Genomic DNA, 16757 nt, shown 5'->3' with positions numbered 1-16757 from the left:
CCCCTCCGGCAATAGCCTCGCCCAACCCGCTACCAACAACAGTAAACCCGCGGTATATTTTCAATGTACAACCAAGCATTTAGCTGCTATAGCCCATGGAACGAGGGCGCACAGCATACGGGTTGTCGTATAATCCAAGAACTGGTGATTGCCACATTGAACGGAGTATTCTGCTGTACCCAGTGGTAAACAGGGCGTAGGCGAGAGAAGGTTTCGTGTTAACCGTGTGGTGGCGCACCAACTCCATGACCACCGGGTATATATATATATACTCGTTAAACCCCGATGCCGCCGATGTTGACCGAAGTTGGTAAATCCGAAATGCCGAGGGTTGCCGAATGCCTCGGTTAACTTGCTGACATGGCGTCCTAGGCGCACTGGCAACACAAGTCGCGCACCGTCTCCCCCTGAGAGCGTAACTGTTCTGACAACCCCACTCGGTGGGTTTTTTTTTTTAATCAATTACGCATCCTGGAATTTAGGATGCCAAGGTAAGTTTTTTTTTCTTGTGCTTTTGTCGGCTTTTCCGGACTTTTTAGTGTATTTTTCACGTGAAATGAAGCGGGATTTTGTGGCAAGGAGTGGAATTTTATTTGAAAATTATCGGGTGAGAAGGATGTGGGGTGGAGCAGTGAGAGGTACGTCACCCACCGACGGGGCGAGGAGGGGCGTTGAGAGGGGTGGGAGGTGGTGTCGTGTGGTTTTTCGATGCGTGTGTATGAGTGTGTGTCTGTGTGTGTGTGTGAAATAATGAAAATTGAATTTAATTTCAGGTGGGAATCGATCAATTGGAGATTTTTTTTTCAATTTGTGACTCAGTGTTTTGCGAGTGATTGAGATTTAATGACGAATACATTAAGACGATAATGTTTTCAGTGAAGTCGTTATCGTTATCAAAGCGGGTGGATAATTTTTTTTTTCAAACGATCGAAATAAAATGTACATCGATGTCACGGGTGCGGGCGCTCTGGGGGCCGTGCAGGGTCGTTGCCATCGGGCGGTGCTACCCCGGCATTACGACGGAATCGATATCGGAGGAGAGAGTGGAGAGAGAATTTTTTTTTTTTTTTTTTTCGTGAGAGAGGGGGGGAAACGAGAAGGGCGAATGAGAGCGTAAAAGGCTGGAGGAATGTTAACGTTAGTTGTGAGGGGATTTTGTGGCTAGAGGGAGGGGGATTGTTTTTGAGTTTGACGATGCGGGGGATTTTTGGAACGTCTCGAGTAGTTACAGAAAGCGCTGGCGCAGACAATTTTGCGCGGTTTTTCAACGCGCACGTGAGTCGAAATCAAAACAATCTGCATGGGCATGAACAATTGTTTATTTGGAGGATTGGAAAGGGCTTTCGACAGGATTTAGGGGATTTTTGGGGGAAGGGAGAGAGAAAAGCATTTCATTTTCATTTTTATTTCATAAAGACCCAACAGCACAAGGCCAATTACACCATCAAATGAAAACGCACATAAAGTTGATAAATGAAAATATTGATACATAAAATTCAACGGAACTCTCATGGCGGAAAGTATTACTTGAATACGACTAAATATCCTATTTATATAACTTACATAGCTTATGTTGTTGTTGCTGTTATTTTGCTTCCGACTGAAAACTTTATAATCGTCCAAGTTCAAGTTTTCGATTTTTTGTGTTAGTACGACAATGGAAAATTTAGACCTCAAACAAAGGTTTTTGCTCAATTTTTCGCTAATGAATGAATCGTTTTTTTTTTCAACTGTATTGTTGAGCCCTATCGATCGCCATTGATTAAAATTGAATTTGAAGTGTGGGGGATGTGATTGAGAGGAGTTCGAAGAAATTTTGGGTTTGGGGTCTTGGGGGGTTTAATGGATTTTAAAGTTATTTTAATTAGTATTCGGGTAGACATAGGGGCCAACGCCCTGTGCGGATATGTCTGGGGTTACGGACTTTAGAGGGGTGGTCAGACAATTTTCATGGATGAAATGGAATAGGTGATTTGTGAATTAAATAGGCCGGTGGTTTTAGCGCTAATGGATGAGTTACTGTTCAAAATTGAACATGAATAAGTTGGCGAGGGTTGCGTGAACGTTTTTTTGAGTTAAAGATGCTGAGGATTAAAAAAAAATTTCATCAAGAACAGTTTAAATTGATCTGTTGATTAAATAATTTTGAAATTTTACCACAAATTGACGAATTACTGCTGAAAATTAATAGTAAAAATAATTCTGTAGGGATGCCTAAATACTTCTTCCCATAACAAATTCAATGAAATGGATTTCATCACAAATCGAACCAAAATAATTATTTCCACTTGAGCAATTAAACATTGTCGAAGTTTGAGTAAATATTTTTTTCAATAAAAAAATCCCGAGAATTGAAACAAACACATAAACAAAAACGAAAAGTTGATCTGTTTACTAAATAATTCAGGGAACTGACATTCCAAGGATTTTAAATAATTAGATCCACTCAACCATTAATCATAAAAAAAGGATAAAATAATCCTACACAAAAAAAACAGAAATCAAACCAAAATGATAAAAAAAATTGAACCATAGATCCAAGAACCCTTGAAAATCCTGGACAATTGGCAAACCCCTTGACAGAAAAAAGACGTGAAAAATGATATTTTTCCGCACGTACACAGCCCATAGGCGCCACCAACCAACGCCCCGTGTGGAATATAATACCCGGGGTTGCTGTTGGCCACTTGGGTGTGTGTTCGTTCTCACTCGGGCTGACTCGTTCCCTCCCCGACTTCTCTATTCCATAAAATCCCGTGGCTCAGTACGATCGGCGTCCATCCTCCCTCCAGCCTAAAACCCTCTCCCTCCCACCCCCTCACCCCTCATCCCATTACAGTATTTTCTCGCCCCACCCGCCCCTCTCGTATCACTTATAAATTTGTGTTGGTTGGTAACACACGCGCGCGCGCACTCACCCCCACTCACCTCCTCGACTCCCCCGTTTGTCCATTCACCGAGGCTCCTTGCTTCCCCTTCAGTACGTTTCTTTCCCCCGTAGCGCGCGGGTTGCGTGCAACAACTTCAAGGAAACGAAGGCGTACCTTTTTTTTTTTTTTAATTTCTGTTCAAGTGAAGTGACGGAGTGATTTTAATTTTTATTTGTGAAATCCTGTCTGTTTTCGTGGCTTATTTCGAGGAAATCAGGTGAGCGTGCCCTATCAGCGAATTTTTATCACTCAATTAATTTTTTTTTTACGGTTGTTTTGGTTTTTGTCGCGGCGACACGTGCTGACGAGTGATTTTCCACTGGCGTTGGCCATTTTTATGGGGTTTTTTTTTCCGGCTTCAGAGGGTTTTAGTTTCAGGGAAAACCTCGCGGAAAAGGCGAGACTGTTTTTTTATGCTTCGGTGGTACTCATGGTGAAGACCTACTTTCGTACGGGAATTCTAACGGTTATTTTTCACTCCCCCTGCGGTCGCCTCGCGACGCGATTTCCGAGGATTCTGATTCAGGGGAAATTAGGGGGGGTTTTTCGCGGCCCCGTCAGCAGGGGGGGTGGGGGATACGACGTGCCACGTGGTGTCACACGCTTGGGAGAGACCATCAGACGTGAGGCGAATTGCAGTCCTAACCTCAACTGTTTTGTATCCACGCTCATATCACAGGAATGAAATTACGAAATTTGTGGATGGAGTGAAACGCTCTCCCCGGGGAGGGGGGTGGGGAAATTTCAAGTGAAATGTCCAGGCATTTTTTGGAGATAATGAGTCTTAGTAATGGGGAAATAGAGTGGTTTCGATGGATCATAAGTCAGGATCGGCTGAGGGGATTTCGGCAATTTATTTCATTTTAAAGATTTTTTTTTTGGAGTTTGAAAGGAGAGGTGAGTCGTTGAAATTGGATCATTGGATCGGGAGATATTGAGAATTAATAAAGGGGATTTTCAGTTCAACTTCAATTTAATTGAAAAAATTATTGAAAGATTCTGGTCATCATTGGATAGTTATCACACGAATTTCGTCAGTTTTTTTTTTTTTTTTCATTAAAAAAATATGCAGTTGTGGTGGATTTCGTTCGGGACGCAAAGTAGACTGTTTTTTGAATTTTGAATAACTTGAGATTGGCGGAGTGTGAAATTTCCCATTTTTTTTCATTTTGAGGATTTTTTTTTGGAATTTAAAATGAGACTTAACTCGTTGAAATCGGACCATTGATTGGGAGATATTGAGGATTAAAACATGAATTTCCCGAAAAAACATCAAAATTGCTTGAATATAAACCTCGGAATTCCAGAATATTTCACAACAAACCGGTCATTTCCTGCCAAAACCATTGAAAATCGTCATGGATCCCTCAGAGATAACCATCAATCACTAGATTCTCCAATATTAAGAGAATTTACAGCTTACATTGATTAAGGTTTCCATATAATCATCGAAATTAAAAATGTGTATAATTTTATCTTATGATTATGACTATCTCTGCTCCCCTTTTACCCTCAATTCAATTACCATGCATTTCCTGCGGGTTAAGATTTAAAATAGCGTGACGATTTTATCGCCGAGGGGTTGATTACCAGCACCCACTATTAGAAACATCAGCATTCACATACCATGAACTCTTGGGAACTTGCACGGGGGCGAGGTAATAACAGAAATAAATGAGGGGATGGCCCGGGTGAAGGAAGGCTTCGGGACGAAAATACATCCGTGCGCGAGAGACGTCTGACTCTCCTGTTCTGGGGCTAAATAAATTCATTCAATAATCAACTGCTAAAATCATTTACCGCTATAATATTTAAAAACAAAATTTAGAAACAAAAAAAATCAAAATGATCGAGAATCAAAAATTAGAAGAACAAATATCTATATGTTCCCGAATTTTTGTGAAAAATGCCCCGGAAAATATGAAATCAGCCACACATTCGAACACAACATCAATTCTAATCAATCAACAGTTTTTGAACATCATGAATAATTTACATATACCTTTTCATCAAAATTACTAACATTTCAACAAGCTAAAATTATTAATTTTCAATTTAATCAGCAAAAAATCAACTCATCAAGTAAAACATCTACAATAAAACAAGATTAGCCACATTTTTGGGTAAATATTATCATTATTATTATTATTATTATTGTTATCATCATTTGGGAGGAATAATTATCGTGCAACAGAGCGAGAAAGAAAAGTTGAAAAGGGGGTGTCCTACGAAGCGAAAAGTAGTCTCGAGTTTCCGTGAATGCACCTGCAAGTGAAGATAGACCTCTAGATGAATGTTTATTCCCATCAGACAATTTGATGGGCTGTCTAAGGCTCTACCCCTGGGTTGATGAATGCGACCCTTCTTATACCCCCGAAGTCGTTTTGCTCCCAGGGTTGGCTGACTCGAAGCATTTCCGGGAATACACCTGTCTGCTTCAGTCTATTTCTCTTGGGTATTCTAGTGGTGCTCATCCCCCGTGAGTTTTTGTTATTACTGTTCGTTGGGCATTGTGAGATTTTTGGAGAGATCTAAATCTTTTTTTTTGGGGTTGATGATTTTGATTGGAAATGGAAGATTAATTAATTATGTTTATTGATTGGATGATATGATTTCAGCTTGTTTTTAAGTCTGAAAAAAATGGTCAATTTTAACCATATCGATCCCGAGTTATTATCAGCTAAAAAGGCCCTGTTTTTTCCTAAAAATTTTATCATTTTTTGTCGTTTTAAAAAAAATTGATTTCAATTCTCATCTCACTTTTCACTTTTCGATAAATAGTTGAGTGACACCCACGTTCACTCGGAGCGGCCGTATGTCGTCATAATGACCACAGGGAAATAAACAGCAGTAGGAAAATGGTTGGAAATTATTTTTTCCACTCGAATTTTTATCACCACGTGAGAGCGTAATTTCAACAACGCAGAAATAATAAAAACGATATCGTGTCCTGTTTGTGATTCATCGGGATCTGGGCAAATAAAATGCCATGTTTTTCCTCTACTCTACAACTTATTTAGCCTCCTGCATTGTTGGGACTATACTAGGTGGTTGGGATGTGGCACTGGGGGGATTCGGCGAAATTGTGATTGAGTGGATGACTCAGACTTGGCGCATAATTATCTCGTGGGGAGAAATTTGTCTTTCACAATGGGCATGACTATCGTAACCCCCATATCTTCATCGTTATGATTCACTGGGTATTACAAACTAATGTTGAATCGAGGAAATCCAGGAGGAAAGGATAAAAATAAAATTCTTGTTCTGAATTTTTCAAGAGAAATAAATAATTTTACGTCGAAAAAACAACAAAATTCTCCCTAGATTTATTCCATAAAATATGGAATTTTACTTCAGTTTCGCCGACAAAATTCTCGAAATCTAACGTTAAAACACAATTTTTGCTCATGATTAGTGCTGCACCCCTAGATTCCCCTAACCTCAAAAATTCCCTAGTTTCCGCTCAATTTTTATAACTTGATATTCTGTGCGTGGCCATAGGGGACGCGACGTGAATATTCCGACGGCGGTTATTCCGGAATTTATTGAGAGGATGAGGGGGAAAATATTTCGGTGACCTTAGCCGTATCGCCGCCCCCTCGAACAGAGCGGATTGTTGACGACCTTTTAGATTCCCATTGGCGTAACCTCCGAATTTCACGATGACACGGGGTTATGTTTTATTGAAGTTCCGCGGATGTTTTATTTTTCCTCTTGAGGCATACATTTGTTGCCGGAGCTCATGCAAAATTCAACCTCACCCTCCGTCTTCCTCCGCGCACACTCTTTCACAACGATTATTGCCCTCGACCTCGACCCCACCAATGGCGTAGGATTTGAGGAGTTGAAGAAAAAATGCGACGTTCTCCCCCTTTCTAATGACGGAATCGTCATTTAGCCGTCCAATGGATTTTCAATGGTGGCAATTAAACTGTCGTTTGGCTTTTTTCGGAAGTGATTGGACAGCATTAACCAGCGGTAATGGAGTCGTTGGGCATTTTTAGGGGCTTCAGGGAGTTTCGCTGATAACGCCCATTACTGTGGAATTCCAGGTGTAACTGGGGCGCGATGCATGCCATCATTGTTTCATCCATGGGCGGGCTATTGAGGTATTTTATTTGTTATAGTGGCATTTAACGGCGATTTTTTTTTTTTTTTTTGGAATTCGATTATTCGGACCTCATTGACGTGATTGGATAGTAGGGAAAATGGGATTTATATTAGGGAAAACAATAGTGATTTTTTTTATTTTTCATTTAAAAAAACTTTACTTTTCTATTTATTTATAAACAGCGAAGGTTGAAAAACAATAATTCTGCGCAAAATGAAATTTTAATGACGCTGAATATTCATGATTTTTTTCAAATTTTTCTCATTCAATTTAATTGACAAATTTGATGACTGAAAATTGTTGCATCTGCAGTGAGAAATATTCCCTAATAATTCAGCCCAAACACCCCTAAATCCTTTTCCCACTAGCGCCTATTCCCCTCCCCCATCTGAAACGCCTCAAAACCCCGCCAAGGGGAAGTTTAGAAAAAAAAAACAAGTTAAACCAGAATTCCTCGGTGAAGAAAAAAATCCCCTCCCCGACGCCACTGGCCGTAAGGTTTTTCAAGCAAACGACAACGGCAACGTTGTCTTGGTATCTTCTAGAGAGCCCTGGGGAGGTAAAAATGGCGCACGGAGGCAAGAAGGGTAGTAGGTATAGTCTGGCTGAGTCGACTGGAATGGTGTAAAGCCGGTGAGAGCCAACGAAAGAGTGAAAAAGAGAACAGATAAAACCGAGACGGCAAATAAATACAAGCCCGTAAGTCTAAAGGGGGTCTCGTGGAGGGAAAAGAGGGTCGAGCGAGGGTTGAGCGGCCAATGGGCGAGCGACTGGGCCGCGTTGTGCGTGAGGTTTCCTTCACTTCGTCTCGTGCATTAACTCTCCTCCCTGACCAACTCTCTCTCTCTCTCTCTCTCTCTCTCACTCGCTCCCTAGTTTAGCATCCAGTGTTAAAACAGCAAAATCCCTCTCGGCAAACGAGGAAGAAGGCGCGCAAGCCTCACAGACGAGACGTGTTAGCACGAGGGGTCAGGAGGGGTCGCAAAGTATCATAAACTCAGTTGAAAAAAAAAATTATTCAAGAAATTATCGCTCAACTTCAGCTGCATCATTAATTGACGCTAAATGATCCGACATTTTCATTCATCAATGACCGACTGAATTTTCATTTTTTTCCCCCCTCGGAATTTTCACGGGGTTATACCGACAGAAATGCTGCACGGACTTCTAAAACACCAAGTCTCGCTAAATGTAGGACACATCACGCAGTGTGTTGTGCGCCTCCGGCATCGGAGCAGCTATGCCCTCCCTCTCCCCTTTTTTTTTCTCCCCCCACACCTCCCACCACCGATATGTGCCACAAGTCAGTGCCGGCAATTCTCCGTTAACTCCACTACCTGGTTTGTGTATTATACTCACTCTTTACTCTTTACCACTCACCTTCTCACACAAGAGCATCGGATAGGCCCTCAGTCTAACGGAATAAAAAATCATCTGTGCGTGAATATTCATGAGGATGTACATCCCCGAGGGACAAATAAAATGGAAAACTGTTGAGTGAGTGCAAGAGAGCGAGAGGGGGGGGGGATAAATAATATAAAAAAACACTCGGCGAGGGAGTTGCATACGTTTTAGAGCTGTGTGGAGAGATAGAGAGGTATAAACACGTACGAGGAACGTGTACACTGTCGGGGTTCGAGGAAGAACGAACAGGGCGGCTGGGAGGGATGGGCGAGGGGGTAGAAGAGGGAGAGGGAGGCGAGGCTGGGCGACACGACGCGACGCGTTGATCGTTCCAAGCACATCCTGGCACTCCCCCCAGTTTTTCGTGTTGAGGGGTGGGGTGACAAGAGGGAGAGATATCCGAGAGGCCGTTTCAACGTGTCGAGGAGTCGAGATGGTGCTTATATCACTGGGATTCTCAATTTTTTTTTTTCTCGTCGACTTTCTTTTGCAGTTTTTTCTTGGTGTTTAGAGGAAATTTATGGAAATTAAGGGGGAGGTCAGAATTTTGGCATTGCATTGGTGATGATAAGTGTTTACTGGAGCATTCTACCATTTAACTACCGATGAATAATGTTGATAAGGGAGAATGGAGTACAATGATCCTTCTTTGGTTGTCTGTAATTCGAGAACGGCAGAGTCGATTTGTTGAAATTTCTCATTTTGGAGATATTTTTTTAAACTTTGAAATGAGACTCAGCCCATGCAAATCGCATCATTTGGTCTCGAGATACAGACAATTCAGTAGCCAAATGATAAAACGGTTCAAGTCAATTTCGAAAAGTGAACAGTTTTCAATGAACATCTTGAAATCTAAGGCAGACAGTGGAATATTTTTATAACATTTTTTGTACAGCGAATTAAGATCTACAAAAAAGGTCTTGACAAAAATTTTGCCATCTCTCTTAGATTCGGCGATATTTCTCGAAAATTCAGCGAATATCGAGTCATTTTATCGCTTCACTGCTGAATTAAAGACCATGGAAAAAAAACCATCCAGCAACCGTTGAGAATTATTTTAGAAGGGATTAGTCAAGTATTCTACACTCCCTATCGCGAGGCAATCGACTTGGCTTCCATGAGCTCCGACCTCGATACTCAGAAATTCGGTCGCCGGATGAAGCAACCCCTGTTTACCCACGTCCTCCACTGAAATTCCCAATTTCCAAGGCACTAACGCAAGAGTCGCATTCCAAGGGTGTGAACAAAAAAAAAACCCCATCTCCTCAGACCGCTCTACCCTCACGCAGAGCGTTGAGACTCGCCTCCTGCCTCTCAATCCCCAACCAGTCGGATGAATCATCACCCCTCAACCCAAATAAAATGAGAAAAAAAATATATCCCTGAATAAGTCTCGCCGGTTACAATACCCAGCGACAAAACTACTCTCAACATGGCGGGCATCACCCAACTCTCTAGCCTCCACACCCAGGCGCATGCGCAACTCCCTCGTTACTTTTATCGCTCCCTCTGAGCTTCACGTCGCGGCATCAAATCACTCACAATTCCAAAACACGTTGCCCCAGATGACCATTGCCACTCCAAAAACTCCTTTTTCCCTCGTTTCACAATTGATGAAAAAAAAAAAACCAACAGCCTCTTGCACAATGTTTATTTATTTGCCCTGTTCCGTAACCGGGTGTATCATCGTGCACGCACAAGTGTACGTGACGCCATGAATGCCATGAATTCAATCTTTTTTTTTTTCTTTTATTTTTCTTCATGGAGATGCGTGGATGACAGTAAGAAATATCCTCAGGCGATGTCTAGGCATTCACTCGGGGCGGTGGTGCGGAAGCGGGAGTCGAAGGTGAAGCCACCAATGGAGTTGAAAAAAAAATAATGAGAAGGGGTATGCGTTGTTTCTCACTTTGAAAACGCACCGGTACATTATCTCGCACTTTGTCCCACTGTTGGTATCCCCCTCCCCCCCACCCCGCGATTCGTGAACTATCTCTGTCTCACAAACCTAGTGGGCAATAACGATTACGCAATGCGTGGCCGTGAGAGAGGCTCCTCGTGCCACTCTGTTACTTCAATCCACTGGTTTTCTACACTTCTCTCTCTCTCTCTCGCTGACTCTTTATGGATGTTAAGTCACTCAGTATGCCCCGTTCCAATATGTGTTTGTCTTCTTCACCTCTCGCATAACTCACGCCGAGTTAACATGCAGAGGGAATTTGTGTGTATGTGGCTGGGGGCTCTGCCCACGCGAGGGTGTGGGTGAGGGACTTGTTTTGTTGAGGGAGTCAACGCTCAATGACACGTACCGATGGAAAAACCATTGGATTGGATAACAATATTCCTTTAAAGTGGGCTTTCATATCGGGCGAGGTTTCTCAGAGGGGCCGGGGAGGTAATTCGGTGGGGAACAGGGAAGTTGGAAGTTTATAGAGATTTTATGAAATGTGGGAAGGGATTTATCAACTCAGTGAAGCGGTGAAAGAATTCAAGTCGACTTGGATCTTGGCTGAGTTTTTGTGAAATACATCTCCGAATCTAGGGGAGATGGTGGGATTTTTGTGAGGACTTTTCTTGTGGAGCGAAATGAGAGCTGCAAAAAGGTCATGACAAAAATTTCCCTAGCGTCTAAATGACAACGGGAAAACACAGAGTTATCCCGATTTGACAAAATGGGGGAAAGAAATTCATTCAACATTATGAACTGTATTTTGGGGGCACCTGTTGAGTTTTGGTTTATATACCGTTACAGAGACTCCCATAATACCGTTTTACCTTTTACCACCAGGGGAATACTCCAGAACAAGTGTTGGTAATCTTGTCGAAAAACCGGCGGCGTCCCGGTTAAATTAATACCCCCTCGGTGTATCAAAAACGTATCGATTCTTCAGGGAATGAGAAGTACCGTTTTCACTTGAACATAACGAAACCTCAACATGATGAAATGAGTTTTAATTCTCTTTTCTCACCTCGCTCGACGTCGACAAACACGAATGCTGGCTTTTTATCTCGCTAGTCTGTCTCACTCCGGGGCGTTGTGGTGACGTTGGTGGGGAAGTACGAGAACAACAAGCAAGGGTTCTCCGGAAAAAAAATTGTGCGCAATTTCGTGGCAGAAGGCGACAAAATACACTGCGCATTTTCTAAACCATTTTTTATTTCCATTAAGAGTTTATTAGTGTTTACACTGTAGCTACAAAACTACAACATAAATTTTCGCATCAATAAAACGTGGCACAACGTTATTCATAAATTCATAAATAATAATTGATACTTTTATTACTCGCAAGAGAAAAATCACAAGAAAATAAAAACTAGTTTTGTGGATTCATCTATTGACTATTTTTATTTTCGACTGACTGATGATGAAAGTAATGAATTTCATTTGAGAGTCAGAGTCCATAAAATGTTTAAAACCCCCTCGCAGATAAAACTGCATTCGACAATTTATTGAATAAAAAATTGTGCGCATTTGTTTCCAATCATTCCCACCATAAATTTTCCCATCAATGAAACATGGCAAAACGTCATTCAACAATTCATAAATAATACTTGATACCTTTATTACTCATAAGAGAAAAATTACAAGAAAAAAAATTAAATTTTCCATCAACTGTCGAAACTAATCATTTTCATTTGAGAGAGAGTGAGAGTCCATAAAATCCTAAAACCCCTCCCTGATATGACCATTGAAATTCGACATTGACTGTGAAATAGCTCATTGCGTAATGATAATGAAAGAAACCGATTGAAATGAAAAAGAGGAGCGAGAGAAATACATATAGGAAGGATATAACTTATTATTGATATCCAGTTAGACCGAGCAAGACGGAGAAGCAAAACCCGGTGGTGTTGAGGCCTTGCTAACCGTGAAACTGATCGTGCTTCCTCCCGTGGGTTAACGAGGTCGTTCAAGGTCGAGGCTCGGCGCACCTCGAGAGTCCATGCCATACATATATGTATGGATACCACCAGTGAGATTCATCTCGCCGATACAAAATACTCAAGGGGGTGGGGGGAGGGAGATATATTGTGAATCCAACTATTCACCAGTGGCACAGGATAATGTAAACACGCCGAGAGGATAAACAATAACTACCGAGTGAAATCCGGTGATTTTTCTAATTTTCTCTAATTTACAATTGATCAATTTGCCTACAAAAAATTAATCAACTTTGAAGCACCATTTCAGTCAGTCATTTCACTCATAAAAATGGAAGAATATTTGCAATAACTCGTGAAAAATTGACCACACAGATGGATTTCATCAATTGCCCATGTTTAATTCAGGAATTTTCCTCTACTATATTTATTTTCAAGCTGAAATGTGAAAAATATTCTGATCGATAGTGTCGGCTGTCGGGTGGGTATCTCATCTGTAGTCAGAGGCGTTCGATAGTCGCGACTTGGTACGCACGTAGGAGCCATTATGATGGCAGATCCCAGTGAAACGAGAGGGCGAGGTAGCGTAAAAGGAAAGAATCGCCTTCTATTCAGCCTACACCTTGGTATCAGGGTCGTACACCCACACGTATTTTCCACCATATATTCATTATTTTTTTCCTCCCGGTAACTGAGGCGGTTATTTTTTATCTACCCGAAGAGCATAACCGAGCGAATTTATTAAAAAATGGAAAAAAATAAAAGTCATGAAGAATTTATGCATTTTCCTTTGGTGGCGTCTCTGCAAAGGATCATTTGTCTTTGCCATGAGGTATAACTAACGATGACATTGTTGTTGCCCGCTGTTGACAGGTCACTCGGTAGAATAACGTGATAGCCCTGGCCGATGAAGATACTACAAGTGAGGAGAGTCTTTCGCAGCATCAGTAGAAACATTAGGATAAATAGTGTACAGGAGGGCGTAAGCAACGGCAATTGCGCAAAAGATTGGAGGTCTCATGTTAGCGGACATTAACGGTAACCTGGCGGATCTGAGAAGCGAAGCGATGGCGTCGCAGAGGTTTTGTCTGCGTTGGAACAACCATCAGAGCAATTTACTCTCTGTATTCGATCAGCTGCTCCATGACGAGGCCTTCGTTGATGTGACACTTGCTGTCGAGGGACAGTTACTTAAAGCACACAAGATGGTGCTATCAGCGTGCAGTCCATACTTTCAGGTAATAAAGAGGAGATTGATTATAATTATTAGTAATGAATTAGGTAAGGTGCAGACTAAGGTTTGTCTAATGCCAACTAATGCCAACTAATGCTTGACTATGACTATTCTACAGGCCCTATTTGTTGGTCATCCAGACAAACATCCAATAGTAATCCTAAAGGACGTGCCCTACGTCGACATGCGCAGCCTCCTTGACTTCATGTACCGTGGCGAAGTGTCAGTCGACCAAGAGCGTCTAACAGCGTTTCTGAGGGTTGCCGAGTCCCTCAGGATAAAAGGCCTGACCGAAGTTAACGAGGACAAATGTGATTTACCAAGTATAACATCCTCACTGCTTGGCAATCAGAACACAGTACCTCCACCGCCACCAAACTTACATAGAATAAACCAAATTGGGCCTCACAATGTATCCCACAAGAGGTTCCATCACATGTCGAGTCATCCATTATTGGGCTCGGCATTGACAGCTCCAAAGAGAAAACGTGGTAGGCCAAGAAAATTGAGTGGCTCATCAGATACACCAATTGGTGAGGGCTCACGTGAGGATTTGCAGACATGCTCATCTGATCTTGTGCAAGGCTCACCGGAAATGATGGAAATGAAAATGGGCATTGATTTTCAAAGTGAAACAAGCACCGGTGCTAATACAAGTGGCAATGGTAATGCCAATAACAGTGGTAGTCATTCGGCTAATTCAACACCAGGACCAATGAGGAGTAAGGAGAGTGAACAGCAGCCTATGGAGAATGGTGAGCGTGATACACCCGAGCCCCCTCTAACACCAAGAATCAAGAGAGAGCCAGAGCCAACGCCAAGTACCTCAGCGCAGGGTAAGTCATCATTATTTATCATTATCATCATCTCTTCTGGTACCTCTAGACATTCGATTGGTGCGAATCCCTATACATAACACAACCACAATCAATGGAAATACATTTTTGGCCAATTATCAGTGACGCCATTATTATAATTTCTTCATTCTCCCATTCACACTTTTCTCTCTTTCTTTTCTGCTCTCTCGGGGCTCACTACTCATTGTTGGACTATTCAAGGGCTAGATGACTTCTAGGTCTTCAATCTGACGAGACGTACGCGATAATCTAGGGCTGTGCTTGATTTCTATCCTCTGGTTTAATCTCTAATCACTCACGAGATGTAGTTATTAACATTGTTTCTCCTTAACAAGGCTAGCTCAAGAAGGGTGTCTTACATTTGACTCTAATTCTTCTCATTTATTTATTTTACTCATCACTCGTCATTCACGGCAATTATGCATGACACGAGTTGAAATGAATCATTATATTTCAGGATTTTGAGATTCACTGAGTAATTTTATTGCCATTGTGAGATGCATGAGTCTATTTTTTTGACATTATTGTGATAATAATTGAGGAGCGAATTCGCCGACATTTGCTCAGGAGATTTGAGTGGACTCTTTGATTATTCTGATCGGGAATAATCGTAGCCAGCCCCTGCATGAAGGGTGAAGTTATTCTAAATGAGAGAGATAAAGAACAATTGAGAAGATTTGAAATTTTGCTCTTAACAAAATTGCTTCTTTGAAAATTTGACATTTTTCACAACGAGGTGTGCTTCATTTTTTAATGACCGCCAGAGTTAAGGTCAAGTCAAAATTTATGGAAACAGCGTCGTCTCGTCGGATAGCGTGTACGTTAGCAAAAGTGAAGCTGAAACTAGGAGAAGAATTCAATTTAGGAGATTCCAGGGGTGTTAGGATCAAACGATTGTTTTTTTTTTTTTTCAAACTAACAAATTTGCACATGAATGAAACGTATTTAGAGACACCCCTAGATTCCCTAGACCAAGAATAATGAGTCTTCCCCTAGTCTCAGCTTCATTCAGGAAAGGAAATAGAGAAAAGCTCCTACCTTAGAGCCGTTAAAAATCTAACCCAAAACCAGAATTCATAACCCCAGTACCAATATTTTTCAACTTGATACAAATCACCCATACAACAAATAAATATTTAACAGTGCGACGTGACGTCAAAGCTCGGCCAATGCGCAGCGTATTAAAAAAAAAACAGTAATAAATTATCAAAAAAAAAATGGGTCCACCGGATTAATCAAACCTAATTAATCAAGAAATCCAATCCTTTTCGTATCTCTTTATCAATTTTTCAAATCAACAATTTATCTAGTATTTTTTTCATTATTTATTCATTCCCTGCACAAACATAACGCTTCGCTGCCATTGGCCACTGGTGAAAGGAGGGGGTGGAGCCAGCTAGCGGTGCTTTTAAATTTGTTATATATTTTTTTTCAACGCTGGTTAAATTATCCGTTCGTTCATAATAATAATATAATGATAAACAAAATAATAGACAAATGTTGAATAATCAAGTGTCAAAATGTGATAGCGAAATAGGAATGAAAAAAAAAAAACTTCGCTGACTGCAAACGGGATTTAACTGCATATTTTTATCATCTATTATTTGAAGAAGAATAATAAAGAGAGGTTTTAAAATTCATTTGATTTTGCTGAAGGCGCTGGAGGCAACGAAGAACGGCGTTTTACCTCTTGTGTTCAGTCGTTTCGTCGTTTCCGCCTTCTCTCTCTCTTGCATTATCGAGTGACTAGACCCAGGGATATAAAATGAGTTGAAAAATAAAACTGAAAAAAAAATGGAAATGACGAGCGTGGAGATGCGAGAGAGAGATAACGAGCGAGAGGCCAAGGGAAAAAAGTTCAAATTAATCAATGAAACATTTGTTTCTCTCTGTTCTTGATTAAAATTCATTCAGAAAAAAAATTCAATGAGTGATAGAAACATGATGAAAATTCGTTGTTGTAGTGAAAAAAAAAGAAAACGTGAGTTTATTTTTGTGCTTTGCCGCAGGTGAGTTGAGAATAATCAACTTTGTTCGATTTAAAAAAAAAACAATTGCGCGGGGAAGCGAAGGATTAGGGAAGGCCAGCCGTTTGCAAAAAAAAAAATTACAACTGAAAAGAAAAAAATGTCAGAACGTAGAACTCAATTAGAAATGAGAAAGGAACAATCGGAGAGAAGGAGGAACCGATAAAACCGTTAACCGAATTGACGAGATCTTGACAAAAGGCGGATGAGGTATGTGTATACGACTCAGAGAAACCCTGATCATTAAAAAAAAAAGGGAGAGAGAGAGAAGAATGGGCTCGCGCGTGATTGTCGATTCGTGTGAAATTTCAG

At 41.1% G+C, this 16757-nt stretch overlaps 1 protein-coding gene across 4 annotated transcripts in view; it reads left to right on the top strand.

The window, feature by feature from the left end:
• Nucleotides 1–390: 390 nt before the first annotated feature.
• The window catches only part of LOC107048283 (protein tramtrack, alpha isoform), a 33428-nt gene continuing 17061 nt past the window's right edge, over nt 391–16757 (top strand). For 3 of the 4 annotated variants that reach the window (XM_015271385.1, XM_015271386.1, XM_015271389.1), the window contains exons 1-3: nt 391–491; nt 13201–13565; nt 13680–14397. In XM_015271385.1, the coding sequence (XP_015126871.1) occupies nt 13347–13565; nt 13680–14397 (937 nt within the window). In that variant the 5' untranslated portion in view covers nt 391–491; nt 13201–13346. Of the gene's footprint in view, nt 492–3008; nt 3148–13200; nt 13566–13679; nt 14398–16757 lie in introns of those variants that run through there. The other variant, XM_029126780.1, reaches the window with a different exon arrangement.

This window comes from Diachasma alloeum, unplaced genomic scaffold (assembly GCF_001412515.2).
Source record: "Diachasma alloeum isolate Michigan unplaced genomic scaffold, Dall2.0 Dall_scaffold_00186, whole genome shotgun sequence".
Taxonomy (NCBI): Eukaryota; Metazoa; Arthropoda; class Insecta; order Hymenoptera; family Braconidae; genus Diachasma; species Diachasma alloeum.
The sequence above is the reverse complement of the archived record's forward strand: the minus strand, read 5'-3'. Positions and strand labels throughout refer to the sequence as shown.